We start from the raw sequence: 17,961 nt of genomic DNA, 5'->3' as shown, positions 1-17,961 counted from the left end.
TTGCTGTGTTTCCTGATACTAGTGGTGGACTCATATAGTTTTTTTTGAAGGTCTATGCCAATATCTTAGTGAGTAGGGTGCCCAAAGATCACTTTATTTCATTTAAAAAGACCACATACTTATCAATTGCTGAAATGTAACATGATATTTACCTGAGTATTTAGAAATGCATCATTTAAAATGCATAAAAAATATATATAATTTGAATTTAAAACTGATTTTAAATTACAATTTTAACTTTAGCTGCTTCTTGATTAAGCAATCTCATTATAGTATTTTTCACAAATATAGCTGTCATTCATCTCACACTAGGGGCCGTATGTGTGTCAAAATTCAGAAAATGTGGTAATTTGACTCTTAACCCTAGTCTTAGGAATAAGAGTGACTCATAAAGGTTCCTAAGTGTTCAGACTAGATTACATACGATAACAGCAAAGAGGAGGAGACACTTTCCGGCGAAGATATGACAGATTGAAGGAGTTGATAAAATGATACCAACTTGATTGTCGAGATCAAAAAGTAATTTTTTTTTCATTTATTGTTATTCTTTTTTGTAACTGACAAAGTAAGAAAAATAATTGATCTCTTCCATACAACAAGTTAATTCTCTAACTGCAGAAATGTAATAATAATAATTATTTATTTGGCTGGGAAATATTGGATGATATTTAATTGTTCCTCTTGTTTTTATATGTGTTCATAATTTGTTTGTATGAATGCATGCCAAAAGTTATGACCACACAATGTGGCATGTTTCATTGCATTATCACAAATAAAACAACTGACTCGAAGCAACTATGCAATATGTTTACAAAATCTTGCACATTTATTCATTTTTGTATTTTTGTATTTTTTAATTAAGGATGAATATGTCCAATTTCCTTTGCCAAGACCTCACTTTTGGCCACTCCTATATTACAGTTAATTAACCTTCTAACTGACCGCCAAACCATGTTGCAAACCAAGCCACTTTTCCTCTATGTGATTGAGGCTTTCCTGGTGTTGTTGCAGCCATTGATGGAACTCAAGTTCACACATTGCTCCAACTGTAAACGAGGAGATATACCAATAGAAAACAAAGCATCAGTAATAATCTATGATAATTTAACACAGTGCAAAGCGTTTTAAAAATATATCTAAATATTCAAATATTCCAGTGTATTAATTAAATGACTTTTATTGTAGTTACCTTGAATGATTAGTGTGCTCCTGTGGCTTTACATGAGCATGCTCACTATTGGCTGATTCAGAGGTCGAGGTCAGCCATTTAGTGTTGACATCATTGTAGTCCTTAGTTCACAAGACTTAAGAGTCAACTCAGTCAACACTTAAGAATCAGTCTTAGACTTTCCTGAAAGTTGCTTTTAGCTTCTTTATAAAAGTTTCCTACTCTTAGAAAAGTCCTACTTTTTACTTAGAATTTTTTAACACTTAAGTCAAAGCTTAAGATCAAAAGAAATGCAATTAATGTCAAACTGCAATTAAATAAAAAAATATTTATGAGATATTCAAAAACATGTTTATACTATATATAAATTAGTGCTAGGCAACAATCTAATTTTTTAATTGTGATTAATCGCATTATGCACAAAATTCAATAATGCCTCCAAAAGTAGTGCATTGTGCACTTTTTTTTTTCATTTCAAAGTGCTGCTATATGAACAAAAGTGCTTTAACATTTGGTTTGCCAAAACATTTTCTAACAAATATAGTGCTTTTTTACAGCAGTATTCCTTTTAAATAGTAGCAGTTAAAATATTTCTTGTAAATCTCATCTTATAACGTCAATGTGATCAAGTTAAATATAAAACAAGCTATTTGAAACTGCCAGGGCATTAATGTTTTTATATAAAATATATTGAATAGTTTGTTATAGTTTATAGTATGGTTATGCTCAGAGTCCAGATCTGCACCGTACTGGAACTTCTGGTACTGGTTTGTTCATGTGCATCCAGAGCCGTGAGCAATGGACTTTCATAAAATAAAAACTGCATTGATACGCAATTAAATAGTTGTCAGAGTTAATCAATTCATCTCTTAACGTGATGATAACACATTAACTTGCCCAGCCCTAAAATAAATACATATTTTCAGAATGGAATTGGGGTATGAAAACATATTATAGTGTGTGCCTTTCTGCTGTTAAACAGACAGACCATAAACCAATGAAGACCGGGAATGTTTATTAGTCAAAACCAATAATTTAGAAATGCCATATATCAGTTTGGCCACTAGTTGAAACAGGAAGCTTGGGCAGGAAATGCTGAAGGGAAGCCAAAGAACTGTAATTACGCCAAAGCCATGAGCAATGATTTACTGCTTGTCAGGTATCGGGGTGGGATGTTTTCATTCAAGAGAGCATTCAACTGGACAGAAATCTGTGTTTGACATCATGAGTCATTAATACTTTTGCTCTGTTTCCCCCAACAAAAACAATAGAACCAAATCAAATCAAATAACTGTATGTCTGCCAGACAAGACTATGTTTGCTAGACAGGGACTGAATGTGATCGGACTCTGGTGATGGATTTCATGGAAGCATGACACACTCTAAATCATTTTTATCTGTCTGTTAATAGCCCTGATCTTCCTTGCTCATCATTCACTAATTTCTTTCATTCAAAGTCAGTAGACGTTATTAGGGTGGAAGATGGCCAAACCAAGCCAGCAGACTGTAATGCAGAGAGACAGGGCTGTCGGGTCAACAGAGAGAAGAAGAGAAAGAAACAGAGACGGGCTGAGGGTGCAACACCATCGCCTGAAGCGTCTCCAAGCGCTTTGTTCTCTTACTGACTGCCTCTGAGATGGTCCCACCCAAAGTGTATTATGATGTTGGGATGAGACGGTTCAGCTGGTCTGGGATCAGCATGCTTCATTACTACAGCAGTTCAGAGGAGTGTGGAATGTGTGCAGAGGTATTAAATGACTCTTACCTGAGACTATAAGCTCTCACACGCACACACACACACACACACACACACACAGAGTCAGTGTCAGACTGGTTCCTCTGATTGTGAGATCTCATATTACAGTACACACACATCTCCAGCCGATGAGTGATGCGCCTCTGGGCTGCCGCTCCAGCTCCAGGAGTGATTCATGTGTATGGTGTGTAAAGTCAATGACTCTCTGCTCTTTAAATGCTGCCATAAAGTTTCCCAAACTCCCCTCCGTCGTTGCGTCTGCAGCAGGCCCTCGACACTCTGTTTTAAAGTCGAACATGCTCGTTTACCTTCAGATTTACAACCGCGAGAACATCCTTCTCTCTGACTGTCTGAATGATTATTATAGCTGTGGGTGAGAAGAAGAAAGATCATTAATGGTTTTTATTCTGAAGTCCAGTCGATCTTGTTGTGTCTGTGACAGTGAGAAAACCAGACTCTTTTCAGTCATCTCTGAACACAAGAGGAGGAAGGAGTTTGACTGTGATATTTTAGAATTAAGATATTATACATTTTATTAATATTTTGATTTGTTCTTAAAGTTTTTGTGTGTGTGTGTGTGTGTGTTTGTCATTGCAGTTACACTCAACGGCCACTTTATTATGTACACCTGATCAATTGCTTGGTAACACAAATTGCTAATCAGCCAATCACATGGCAGCAACTCAATGCATTTCGGCATCTAGATGTGATGAAGACGACCTGCTGGAGTTCAGACCGAGCATCAGAATGGGGAAGAAAGGGGATTTAAGAGACTTTGAACGTGGAATGGTTGTTGGTGCTAGACGGACTGGTCTGAGTATTTCAGAAACTGCTGATCTACTGGGATTTTCACGCACACCCATCTCTAGGGTTTACAGACAATGGTCCGAAAAATAGAAAATATCCATTGAGCGGCAGTTTGTGTGGACGAAAGTGCCTTGTTGATGTCAGCGGTCAGAGGAAAATGGTCAGACTGCTTAGAGATGATAGAAAGACAACAGTAACTCAAATAAGCACTCGTTTCAACAGTAATAACCCTGTTTGTGAATAGTGCAGTCTAGTGTCCAGCGTCAGTATAAAACCACCTTATATTAGGATATTAATGTGCATTCAGTGTTTGTCAACATTACTCGCTCTGAGATCATATGGAACATGGCTATAAAAAGGAAAAGGTTGCAATGCTGAAGTTGTACACAAACACACTAGTATCCTCATATTCATTTGAAAGGAATAGTATAATTAAAGTTGTGATTTCTGCTGAAGAATTGCAGTGACAGTTTTCCAGCATTCCTCTGTCTGTTTTTGATCCCGCCCCAAACTCACCTCATTGGTTGAGTCTGTGTTTCGTGTCATCATGCTCAAACAGACTGATTAACCTGTGAATGGATTACTTGAAGTTGACTCTCTGTATTATTCTGTGTATATGAGAAAGTATTTTAACAACCTCACTTCACCTTCACATCCACCGAATCCCCCAGATTTATTTTCCATAAAAGTGCAGGAACTGCCAACAAAGTCAGCAGATTGGTGTGTGTCTGGTTGTATTTCAGGCCAGCATTCAGCAGCTGTTATCAGCTTACCTCAGTGTGTGTGTGTGTGTGTGTGCCACGAGCTCCTCAGTGCCAGTTTGTGCTGCTCTCTGGAAGCCTCAAATCCAGCTCTAGTCTGGACCTAAAGCCGGGCTTAATGACTAGTCCGATTCACTGGCACCTCAGCCTCTCTGAGCCACACACCACACACACACACACTACAGACCTGTGACCTGCCATGACGTGAACGTGAACATGACTGTGATTCGGTGCGGTGACGGCATTCAGTTAGTTAGTTATTTATCTGAAGATGAAGGAAAGTCTGTGCTAAACCCATAATAAACATTCATTTCTGACATGTTGGGCTCAAACAGGCAGATTCATGTTCTGAGTCACAGCGGTACAGGCTGAAACCAGTCTACACGAGGAAGACTTACGTAAAGTGGCATTTTGACAGTTAAAACATGACAAACTTCAGCTTTTGTTCAAACCAAGGGCAAAATAATTTTTTATATTGAGATTTTGACCTTGTTTAACTCCGGATGTGGAACAGAAGTTAGTCGTGTTAACCGTGTGTGTTAATGATCAATCCAGTCCGGCCTTGTTCAGGAATAGACACACACTCTGACCACCGCTGTGTGTGTGTGTGTGTGTGTGATTTGTGCTGTTCTAGATTGTTCTGTTTGACTCCATTTGAGGCTGAATAGACGCTCCTGAACACAACAGAACTGCCTTGACAGAGAAAAACACAAAGAAACCGTGTGTCGCTGCCAGCCGTGACCTCAGCGGTGCCGACGGGAAGGTTTATCACAGCTGCAGTGGAAGCATGTTCACTCTTTCTTTCTTTTCTTTTCTCGGAGCCCCTCAGCACACACACACACACACACACACACACACTCGCGTCGGTTAATGTTCAAAGCTGAAGAGAGTCTCTAGCGTAACCAAACAGGACTGAAATCAGACAAACAGATAGTCCAAACACAAACTGATGCTGTCGCTTGAGCTAATGCTGTTGTCTACACTGTAGGGACTGATTGCTTTCAAAGATCACTAGATTATGTTCCCAAGAAAATACCATTTCAGTCTATTTTAGAATTACACATTTCATTCACTATGTTACTTGCCATTTTTTTGTAATCATTTGTGAAATTGACCAGAAATTGTTTCATCTCAAATTGTTTTTTACTTATAGTACGTACAATTAAAGGGATATTTCAAGTATATTTCAAGTATAAAAATGTAATATACGGATCGCAAAGTATGTGATGAAAAACTAAGTTAAAAATGTACAAGTATACTCGCAGTATATAAAAAAGAGAGTAAACTGACAGTTCACCATTTACAGTATACAGTATACACAAATTATTGTTGGAAAATATACTTTAAGATTACTCGTAATAAAATGAACTTGAAATATACTTTGTTTTGTAAAGATTGAGTTAATGTTGCTGTGTGCTCAATCATGAAAAGCATCACAGAGTCACTGCATCTTGTATTTGATTCTACACATTATGAGAAATTACTTTACCGTACCCAAAAAAATTATTAATTAAAAAGGTGCACTTCAGCATGAAGTGAAATTAGTGTTTTCAATGGGCTTTATTTTCCATTGCAGGACGTTTGTGTGTGTGTGTGTGTGTGTGTGTGTTTAAGAGTGTCCTGCCAAATGTGGGTCATTTTTATGGCTTATCACCTCCTGCAGATGTGGACAGTAAAACTCTGCTGACCAGAAAATCTGCAGATTTGGCCTCAACAAAATACTCACATCAGTGCCATTAAACACCTTTTACTCTCTCTCTGTGTGTGTGTGTGTGTGTGTGTGTGTGTGTGTGATGCAGTGAGTGCAGGTTGTAACATGCTGTAAGACTGTGCTCTGTTCTTTTTTCTCCTAAATTGTTTTATGAGATGTATGCCGCAGGAAATACAACGTGTATAAGAATGTCTTTCATGCAACATGACTATTTGAACTTCAGATGTCTATCTCTGTGTAAAAATGTTAGAAATAGTCAGTAATGATCAATGTTCAACAAAGAACGAAATATGCCAGTCAGAAAAATATTACATGTAATTCCAGACATTCTTTAAACGAGACTTATTATCTTACACAACTCTGCTTCTTGAGTGCATTTTTCCTAAAACAAAAACAAGAGAAAAATACCAATTAAGGCATTGCTATTTTTCAATCCAGTGCTCCAGATCTCATGAGATCTACCCTGAACTTCCCACTTTTCCCACGTGTGTGTGCAGCTGGTTTGATCACAGGAACGGCAGCTGTGCAGGTTGATTGAGAGATGTGTGACAGGCAACAGTGTTGATCTATTGTGTCATTGAGATTTGACCAGCGCAGGTCGGGCAGGTTTCTCCTCACAGTTAAACAGATGAGCGGTGGCCAGTGTGGATGTGCCTCAGGATCTGGGCTCCGTCAGGGCTTAGCTGTTCAGTCTGATTCATCTCCTCACCTTGACTGCAGAAGTCAGCTCTTGAATAGCGCGCGCAGCGGCCCTGGGCTAGCCAGAGGATACGGCTGTTTCTCACTTAATTGGATTTCTGAGAAGTAAAAAGAAGAAATTCTTGGCATGAATTAGAGAGGTTGTGGTTTTGATATAAAGGCTGTGATGCAGGTGCGGTCTGGTCCTGAAACTCCAGCCAGGGGTTCCTCTCTTAAAACTTTATTTAAACAGTCGTGCTAATTCAGTAATATAGAAAATGATGATCTACCAGGGTGAAAGACACACATCACTGGTGAACTTCAGTTGTCCTTGAGCACCTCCAGACCGTTTCAAAGACACCGGGTGAGAGTAATTGGCTGGTCGCCCAAAGGAGTCTCACTGGTTAGGCTAGTTTAGAAACCTGTTGAGGACCAAAACAGAACACAAGCTGGTCTTTTCAACAGGGAGTTCCAACTGTAACGCCAAAAGACAGAAAACCAGCCGACATGTTCTCAACTTCAATCCACAGCCGATTTTTCACTGTCATCTCACCTGGGCTTCAGCCAGACTCCCATTACACGAGAACTGGATCTGGGAGACGTGTGTGTTCTTGCACCCTCAGCACATTTACTGACCGCACTTGATTGTTTGCAGTTCCTCAAACGCTTGTGAGAAATTTAGTTGAAGTACACCAACCTCCCTAGCACCCATTACACACACACACACACACACACACACTTCTTCGACTTACCTATTCATCATTTTTTTCCCGTTCTTAACTCTGCCCTTTCATATTTTTCCCATTTTGTAAATCAGCTTATGTCCAGATCCCTGCATTTGCGCTGCTGTGATATAAACTCTGGTGAAGCGTTGCGGATCCAGGCCTCGCTGCCCTTTCCACAGCGTTTTTCAGCGTTTATTCATGAATTGATCAGCGCACACTCATACCACTGCTTTCCGCTTTGATGATTACCTGTGGAAACGCTTTCCTCTCCTGTACGGGAAGCATCATTTTTATTCATATCCTGACATTTCACGGCTACTGCCATATGAACACATCAAACTCTTTCCCTTTGCGGCGTGGAGAAGACAAATATTGTGTTTTTTAAGTGACAGGTAATCGCGTGTAAAGTGGCACGGTGGCGTTTTATTGTCGGAGAGAGATTGTGGTGAGTAAAAGTGAGAATGTGGCAGTGTCGCGAGCGGGCGCCACAGGCGTTCGTGGGTAATTATATGCTGCCGACTCGCGTCTTTTGTTCTTCACTGCTGTAAAATGGTGCGGAAGGAAAGCGTGAGGACAGGTTAAACTACAGAGGAGACGTCTCATCAGTAAAGCAGCCTGCGCTCTCTCTCTATCATCAAAGTCTGTGTTTGTTGGGAGGGCGGGACGACTCCAGGCCCGGTGTGACATCATCATCAGCTCCAGTGTGGTGGGACTGTGAGCTCCTGCAGGGGGCTCTTGATTGTTTGTGCTTGACAATGGAAGAAAAGAGAAAGTGTAAATCTAGTTTGTTTTCAGAATCCTGACAGTGCTTCAGCTGTTTAAAAACACCCCAGCCTTTTCACAAGCAGCTTTACAGCAGAGCGAGGCGATGCAATAACCTCACACTCTGTGTTAATGTCCATTCTTATGTCCTAACTCATAATTAGAAATGGACAAATTGCCCATCTATTTGCTGATGACAAAAAAAAATTATAAATTAAAAAAATGTTTTAAAATATATACATACATACATACATTTTTGGCTGCCTAAGCAGTCTGCCATCGCTCATCAGTGTCGAAGTGATTGGGATGGCTGATCAAATTAAAGAAGCTGAGCACAAATTCAAAAATACTTCCTAAATACTTCCGTTTTAATGATAAAGTGTGAGGTAAGCTAAAAGTAGCCAAAAATCTCTTTTGTCAAATTTTGCTGTTTTGAAATGTAAATAGCCTTTAAAATGTATGGTATTTGTGTAATTTATAGTAATTTTGGCATACACTGGAAAAAAAGTTGGCATGGAAACAATTTTCTCTCAGATATTGATAATCATGTTTTACAATTAAAGGGATACTTTACCCAAAGATGACTAATTAATGACTCATGCCCTCATGTCGTTCCAAACTCTTACGACCTCTGATCATCTTCAGATGTTTTAGATGGAATCTGAGAGCTCTGAACCTCCCATAGACAGCAAGGGTCCTGACCTGAACAACGTCCAGAAACGTAGTGAGGAAATCTGTAAAATAATCCAGGAGGATGAGGGAGCTCTCGGAAATTCATTCAAATGAGCTTCATTTCTGTTTGGAAGATGAACGGAGGTCTTACAGGTTTAGAACGACATGAGAGTGAGTCATTAATGACAGGATTTTCATTTAACTACAAAGAAATGGCAAGTAAGACATGAGCTAAACATGATATTTTCAAGGAGAAAGATTGCAATAGTATTTTCGTGTTGACATGCATTACTTTACTAAACTCTAGTTCTCTTGCTTTTACTATTACAAACTTGGTATAATGTTGATTTATTTGAATTAAGTGATTTAAAAAGGTAAAATTGAGAATGTTATCTGTACAGAACTCCTATATTGAGTTAATCACAGTCAGAGCTGAATGAGGGTCATTGGCTCTCCTCTGCAGGGGTCATTGGATCTGTTTAGAGGCTTGCTCTCTCTGTTTCGCTCTCGTCCCACACCTCAGCGAGGGTCTGTGTTCAGCTCTGTGTGAACCTCTTCAGCAGTGGTTTGTAAAGGCTCAGAGATCCACCCGTGAGACTGAAGACGGATGCGAGGCTCTGCTGGAGCAGGGCAGAGGTGCGGAGCACATGGCTGTGGTGTGTGTAGTGTTTCGGGGTTTTGTGCAGGCGTGCCGACAGTGCTTTCATCGAGGGGTTGAGGAGTATTGGGACAGTCTCTGAAGGTGTTGCTTTCAGCTGTTTTAATTGGTGGGAAATCCATTTACAATGTGTGCGCTTTTGACATTTTGCTCTGAAAGCAGAAAATAATGTTGTGCCCTTCAAGAAGACTGCTTCTCCCTTTTCACAGGAATGTGTCCACTTGATGAAGCACACAAAAATGACCTGAAAGATCTGTAAATCTGTGGTCAAAACGCTCTGTAGCTGTGAATCGAAGCACTCGAGCGCAGCGGTGGAAGTGACACGTATATTTTACCTACAGACAGGTGTCAGCTTTTGCCATTTCTACATAATTGCACATTTTGTTTTAGGCGAAAGTGAGAGAAGCCATTTAGCCGTCGTCACAGCTGTCTGTGGGGTTTTGAAAGTCACAGAAGTCAGAGTCCTTTGGGGTTTATCTTTTTCTTCAGCACCATTGACCATCATATTATGCTATTATTATTATTATAATATTATATTAAGTGGCTGCAGTCTTTCAAGTGTAAAACTGTGAAACCAAGGTCATTTTTAGAAAGTCGTGGAGAAACCTGAGTTTACTTTTACACTAGCATTAGTTTGCCTTACGGATGTTTTGAGGCAAGACTATAAAAACAACCCAGAGTATCACTCTAGTTAATGTGCCTCTGAAGCAGAACAGGGCTTTAAAGGGTTTATGCTTTGTAAAGCTCATAAAGTAACCATCATTGAGTTTATGATTGGTTGTCTGTCACTACGCTGACCTTCTAGCAGCATTTTGGCACTGCAAGGAGTAAAAACTGCTTTCACAGTTAGAAGTGTAGGTAAAAGAGATGAAACAGCAGATCTTAATAGAGGAGAACAGAATGGAGCAGATCTGAACATAATAAAACAGCACTGCAGATCTGAGTTTCTTCATGCTGATTGGATCATTATCTGTATTTGTCAGTTTGGTTCTGGAGCTGATGGGTTTGTGTTTGATTTCATCACCTCCCGCTGTACTGTTTTCCACATCTGGCTAGTTTGCAATATCAGGAGTCGATTTCTGAGGTGTGGGGATGGGGTTGTTAACCTGTGTTTATTGGGGGCTGTGAATGGGCTTTGAGGTTTTATCAGACACATGAGTTATTTTATGATGTAAATGAAGAGCGGGCTGTTATTTCATTAGCCAGGCTGAATCACCCCGTCAGTGTCCTGGCAGCGCTGCTGGATGCAGGAGCCGTGCTCGGGCGTTCCTGAATCATTAAAACACTGAACACCGCAAGAGATGAGCGGCCGGCAAACGCCACACACTCACTGGGGTCTGACCGATATTCGCTGCGTAAGGCAGCGGGATTGTGCAGATTTGGACAGATGACTCCTGTCCTCGGCACATAAGCGGGCGTTGTTGTCCTCGGGCCAACTATCCGCAGCTATTCCGGCCCTCGGCGGAGCCAAGCGCGTCAAAGACAGTCAGATGGTGTGTGGAGGTGTCTGGTTTGTGATGCTGGAGAATATTATGTGTGTGTGTGTGTGTGTGTGTGTGTGTGTGTGTGTGTGAGTGTGGGCAGACGTGCTGCGAGGACGGAGCTCAATTTCCTGTGCTGTAGATAAATTAAACGCTGCGAGACGATTCAGTGGGTGTTGTATTTTGTCTTGAATTTGAAGGTGTTTTGCTTTGGTTTCGGGAGTCTCTTTGTTTAGTGAAGCAGTTCAAATCACACACACACACACACACACACACACACACTGGCCTTTCACAGAGGCTCTAAAGACTATGATTATAGGTAAAAATGAAGCTCATTCTCGGTTCAGGTATGGGGAGGTTTAATCAGATAAAAACTGTTGGGTTCTGTTGATTATTATTTTCATAGGAACAGAATTCAATGACATGCGGTTAAAGTAAGATTCAGTGATCTTACAGTCGGATGAATATTACTGAAGGGAATGGAAGATAACGAACAAAAAGCTAATTGTTTTGTTGTGATATTTGTACTTTTAAATAAAACCCACCCACAGCTGTTTTTGTGCAATATTGGCCTATTTTCATGCTTCTGACCGATTTGAACAGAAATACACTAAATATGATTTCATGATGTTGGCAGAGATTTGAGGCTCAGCTCATAATGTAACTTTTATTAGTGCTCTTGGATGCATGAGAAGTGACATGTCTTTTAGTTTTGTGGGGCTCAAGTGATTTCAGTATGACATTAGCAGTCAGTGACAGCGGCGTTATTAGTCTGCTTTATAATCAGTCAGAGGAAGTGTGCCATCATTTCATTAACACACTCAATCCAGTCTGTTTGAGGAAGTCGTTGTCAGCCGTTTTCTATATTTGCATGTGTCTGAAGTGCAAAATGTAGGAAACGTGTGTTTTACTCGCTCAAAACTAAATCTACACCACATTGGCACAGGATATTCCCTTCAAATTCAATCAGCTCAGGACTGCTATTCTTACATAGAGGAATCTGCAAAAGGTGCTTGTGTCTCAAAGTTGAGATCATTGTGATTTTTGGCGCGACACAGTCTGGCGTAGAGATCGGTTGAGCGATGAGGACTCATTTCCATGTGTAACTTTGGGCTGGTGTCACAGCCCTCGCTGCAGAGATATGTTTGTGTGTTCTCTTGGGAAGCTGCAGATATTTCTTTCCCAACATTACGCAGGGCCGTTTAATTAACACCTTCATCTGTCTGGATTTGTGCTCTCTCTGTGAAATCACTGAGAGGTTGTAAAGGTCAGTGGAGGTAAAACACGGAGCGTCTGACCTTTACACAGGTGAGAAAACCTCACATAATGAGTGCACTGCTTCAGAGTCACTAACAAGTTCTGAGTCAGTCATGACGGCCTCTCAGACAGTTTTTCAGAAGATCCTTCAGATCAGTGTCCAGTCTGGAGATGGAGATGTCGGCGGGTAAGATTCTGTGTTACTCTCCCTTACCTCAATGGTGGACTTTATTATACTAACTGTTTTCATGAAGTCCTTAAAGATGCAGAAATGTGCATGCCTCAGTTCCCCATCTTTTGGCTTATTGTTAGTTTGTAGAGATCAACACAATCTGTCATACTTTACTGAGCCCATACAGCATCACTCCGTCAGTGCTCCTTAAAATACTGCAAATGAAATATATATGTATATATATATTTGTTAAAAATGTATTTTTATTCATTTTTAAGTTTATTTTTAAGAGATAAAGAGCCACCTGCTTCAGCATTGGAAATGTACTGATATTTGTCAGCCAACAGAGAACTGTAGAAACCATGCATGAGAAAACGAAACACACACGCGCACACACACACACACACACACACACACACAGAGCGGTGACAGATCGTCCTGCTGTCTACTCTCATGTCTGTTCAGACTGCATCAGCTCCCATCTGAGCCCACACACACACACACACACACACACACATGAACACTCAATGAAATGCATGTACTATACTGACAACATATAAATACATTTATATTCAACTATATAGAATTATATTCCATTTCAAATTTTAGTGTCTTTTATTTGATGGATCATGATGGCAGAACACCAGAAAATAAAATGCATATGCAGTGAAAATATATTTATTGGATATGTCATGGAATAATTTGGCATAATTAGTCAAAGTGAATTATGGGATTATTTATATCTGGTCTCAAAGCTTGTGTTTTACTAATGCAATTCATCAGTTGTGTAAATTTCTTTGAGCTGCAGTTCAGTAGATTCATCATGCTGTCATTTCAATGCAAACATCAATTCAACATCCTGTGGGGAGTGAACAATACACACTTACACTTAAGAGCTGAATAGGGGAGCCGGTTTCGCCAACCACACACACACAGACACACACACACGCACGCAGAGACACACACACACGCACAGACACACACGCACGCACACAAACACACACACACACACACACACACGCACGCACACACACACACACACACACACACACACACACATACACACACACACACACGCACACACACACCAAACACAAACACACACACACACACCAAACACAAACACACACACACACACACACCAAACACAAACACACACACACACACACACCAAACACAAACACACACACACACACACACACACGCACGCACACACACACACACACACACACACACACACACACACACACACACACACACACGCACACATACACACACACACGCACACATACACACACACACACACGCACACACACACCAAACACAAACACACACACACACACACACCAAACACAAACACACACACACACACACACACACACACACACACAGAATGGCAGCAGGCCCTGACACACTCTTGATGGGAACACTGTCCTACACTGTATGTTGTAAGTGTGTAATACACTGCTGTTTCTGTGCACTAATAAGGGTATGAATCACGGATGATTTATGCTTGGTGCAGGTCTGTGCACTGGAAGAGCTGTATAAAGCTCTGTTAGCTGGTCTTTGACTATGTACTGTACTAGTACTCACTGTCACCCTGGTTCACCTGCAGTTTTCAGAATAAGACTGAGCTATCAGCCATCTCTGTAAATGAGTAACAATGTCCGGTGCGGCGCTGATGTAAGAACATGATCGCTGACTTGAGGAACACAAACAGAGGACGCTTGATATGAGTGACCTACAGCACTAGATTTAGACGTGAAGACCGTGTCCTGTCCTTCTGTCATGAGCTAAATCAGTGTTTAATCTCACCAAAACATGGTACAGTCATGGTGTTAGATGATACTATGGTACTCTGATGTGTCAGATCATCTTCACATATCATATTCATATAACCTTCATATTCATATATCATGATCATATGCAAAAGTATTCATATGATAAAGTAAAAAAGTATTCCTTTCATAAGTTTGTAACTAAACAGTGTGTTCAGATTGAAGCTGTAGGCTACTAGAAAACATGTGTTTGGTTGGGTTTAATAGTCACTGTCTCTGTATTGAAAACATTGTGTTGTCTTGTCATTCACAGTGCTAATAAAGTACATTTGTGTTGGAGTTGTAACATGTATATAATGATGCTCTGTTCTAGGCGGCTGCACGTTTGATGACGGTCCAGCACAGTGTGACTACCAGCAGGATCCTTACGACGACTTCGACTGGACACACGTCAGCGCTCAAGAAGTGCCCTACCTGCCCTCTGACCTGCCCCAGGGTGAGTCCATCAGACGCCTGCTCATAGCCGGACTAAACTAGATTTACATTTATTTAACGTCCTCGCTAACCTCACGGATGGAGAGTCTGAGACAGTGCGGCCAGTCTTCAGTTTGAGCGAACAGAGAGAGAGAGAGAGGAGACGCGTGGTTTTATCTGCCCTTGGGCTTGTTTAAGCAGTAAGGCAGATTTAGGAAGGTTTTAATGGGCTCCTAACATTTGAACAAATTTGCAGCGCCGTCTTATCGTCTCAGGCTAAAAGCCATTACCGGAGAACTGAAGAAGTTGAGAGAGAATAGGCAGGTAACAGAACATTAATCTTCCTTCACCCGCTCTCGCTCTCCGAACACTCCTCGGATGGGATCGGAAAATACTTCTCCATTTACATGACAAACTGTGTGAAGTGCCGGAGGGGGAAAAGGCTTTGGTCAAAGGACTGTCATACGTGACACAATTAAGCTTTCTGAATGTGCTGCTGAAAGAAGATGCGAACAAGAGCATTGCAACCTTCACTTTTCACCTCTCTGATGCTTAATCACTCGTTTTCAGACAGCAGATTCTGCTCTGGGAAATTAAAGCATCTCACTCTCAGCTAAAGTCACTAATAAATAAGATATTAAGTTATTAATCAAGGCAGGAGAACAGAGAAGGTCGTCAGCCCTTGCTTTCAGTCAGGTATTGTCTCGCTAGAAGAGGACCTGAAGGAGAACATTGCAGTTCTTATGATTATAGCTGAGGTGCCCGGCTAACTAACACCTTCAAGCAAACGAATGGAACAAAATGATAATTTGATGCTTTGTCATTTTGGCTGCATTTAAAAGGCATACGTTCATTAGGCTTGATTTCTGACTGTGTTTCCTGGTGTGTGTCCTCGTGGGCTGAAGTCAGTATTAAGGGGACTCTCATCAGACTTGTCCCTCATGGAAAGTTATAATAGAAAAAGAAATAGGGGAAGAGAGAAGGATGGACAGGGAAAAATAACTGTGGACTGGAAGAGAGACTGGGAGATGAACTAGAAGAGACAAATGTGGACAAACATTTTAAAAGTGGATAAAAAGAGGGATGAATGTGAATAGAAAATACAAAGATGGACAGAAAAGGGCAAATGTAGACATAAAATGGACAGGAAAAGACAGAAATATGGACGCGGAAAATAGGGCGTGCTAGAAGGGAAATAGAGATAGATGGACAGCAAGAGGGAGAAATGCAAACAGAAAGATAGACAGCACAAAAGAAAAGGTAGAAAGAGAAAAGAAAGTCATGGACAGAAAAAGACATAAAAGTGGACCAGAAAATGGACAAGAAAAGACAAAAAGAGAGAAGAATGGAAAGGGGAAGAGATTGAAATGTGGATAGAAAGATAAACTGGAAAAGAGAGATAAAAATGGAAAAAATGAAGACAAAAAAGACAACCAATGGACAGAAGACAAATGTGGACTAAAAAGGATCATGAGTTTATACTGGTTTATTATCAGTTCACTGTGGTCCACTCCTGCACTGTCTGCAAGAACAAATGTTTTATAAAATGACGCACAAAGCACAGTGTGTTTTTCCCATAATTCCACACATTAAGTGACGCTAGCTGCATGGCTTGACGTCCCAGTGCTTCAGGGAGTCGTTTGGACGGTGCGGCTCAGTGACTCGGTGTAACAGTAAGTGAGCACAAACCCTGGAGAGGATTCTCTACACCTACAGGGACACATTTGAGTTATGCTGGATTAGCACAGACCCATTAGATGCTAGGTTTTGTTTTTGTTGTCTTTCGTATCATATCCTGAAGCCTGAAAGGGTGGTCACACTGATAGTGTTCTTGTTTTAAAGCGACACAGCCGACAGCGACTACCAATGGGAGTGCAGACACTGAAGCTCATGTGATCCACCTCCAGACTGAGTGTTACTGATGTTTACTGGCTTTAAATCTACTAGCAGCACTTTTGATTTGCAGGTTATGGATTTGGGAAAATATTTTATTGGACTGATTTTAAATGTAAAAGTAAACACACCTTTATGGTGAAAGAATTGTTGGAATTGTTCTACCCAGAACTAGTAAAGTTGAGTGGTGTTCATATGGAGATGGAGCTCTCTATAAAACACCTCAGATGTAAAATTGGCACGTCTCAGCTGAGGGCCCTTAGATCCACCTCGGGGATCGACCTCTGAAACATGCGTGTGCCACAGAACACCTGCCGTTTTAAACACACCTAAATCTCCAGCTGTAAAACCCGTTGAAGTCGTCACCGCCACTGTTCACGTTGAGCTCCTGGTCCACCTTAGGGACCGACGCTGTTATCCATCTGGCTTTTGGGAAGCATGTGAATGTCATGAAGTTTAGTGCAGTGCACACTTAGCACAGGGAGTAACCCTGACATGACCCAGACAGCACTCTCCCATCCACCCTAATCTCTGCTTTATTTTACTGCCATATTCTGCACATCCTACACAACACAGAGCTTGGAGTCCGTGTTTTTATCAAGTTATGAGAAACGGTTTTGTAACAGTCATCAACACAGCAGTCAGGTAATCGCATGGATGTAGTTGAGTACACTGCAAATGTTTGCTAAGAAATAGTGTAATAGCATAATATACAATCAAACTTATTTTGAGGGGGTGTGCATGATGTGTGCAATGAGACTGTGGAACCTGTTTGATGTTTTTCATTGATAGCCATGGATTGAGAAATCAACTTTTACTTCAGCTTTTAAAAGATCATCATACTAAAAGAATATCATGCAAGTTTCAGATTTGAAAACATCCTTGTTACTGAAATAAAAGCTTTTATGAACACAAGGCCCAGAGAATGCCAGATCCTGGAATGTACTGTAATTGACCCCGCCTCCTAATTATGTAGCCCCGCCTACTCCTTCGCACATGACATAGTAGGGAAATAACAGAAGTGCTGCTAAACCAGAAAAAGCAATAAACATAACGTTAAAGATCTCAAAATATCGTACAGTGTCTGGTTGTGGAAGAACACAGTCGCTTCATAACCTTCCTTTGTATGCAAATGTTGGGAATGCGTGGTTGAACTTTATTTTTTATGAAGTTTCAACTAATGTGAGTAAAACATTAAGCGTTTGTTC

The 17,961-nt window shown here is 40.7% G+C and overlaps 1 protein-coding gene across 12 annotated transcripts in view; it reads left to right on the top strand.

Moving 5' to 3' along the window:
• LOC127938205 (receptor-type tyrosine-protein phosphatase kappa) overlaps window positions 1-17,961 on the top strand; it is a 149,240-nt gene that overhangs the window by 28,506 nt on the left and 102,773 nt on the right. For all 12 annotated transcript variants that reach the window (XM_052534656.1, XM_052534646.1, XM_052534645.1 and 9 more), the window contains one exon: window positions 14,760-14,882. In XM_052534656.1, coding sequence (XP_052390616.1) covers window positions 14,760-14,882 — 123 coding nt within the window. The remainder of the gene's footprint in view (window positions 1-14,759; window positions 14,883-17,961) is intronic.

This window comes from Carassius gibelio, chromosome A20 (assembly GCF_023724105.1).
Source record: "Carassius gibelio isolate Cgi1373 ecotype wild population from Czech Republic chromosome A20, carGib1.2-hapl.c, whole genome shotgun sequence".
NCBI lineage: Eukaryota > Metazoa > Chordata > Actinopteri > Cypriniformes > Cyprinidae > Carassius > Carassius gibelio.
The sequence above is the reverse complement of the archived record's forward strand: the minus strand, read 5'-3'. Positions and strand labels throughout refer to the sequence as shown.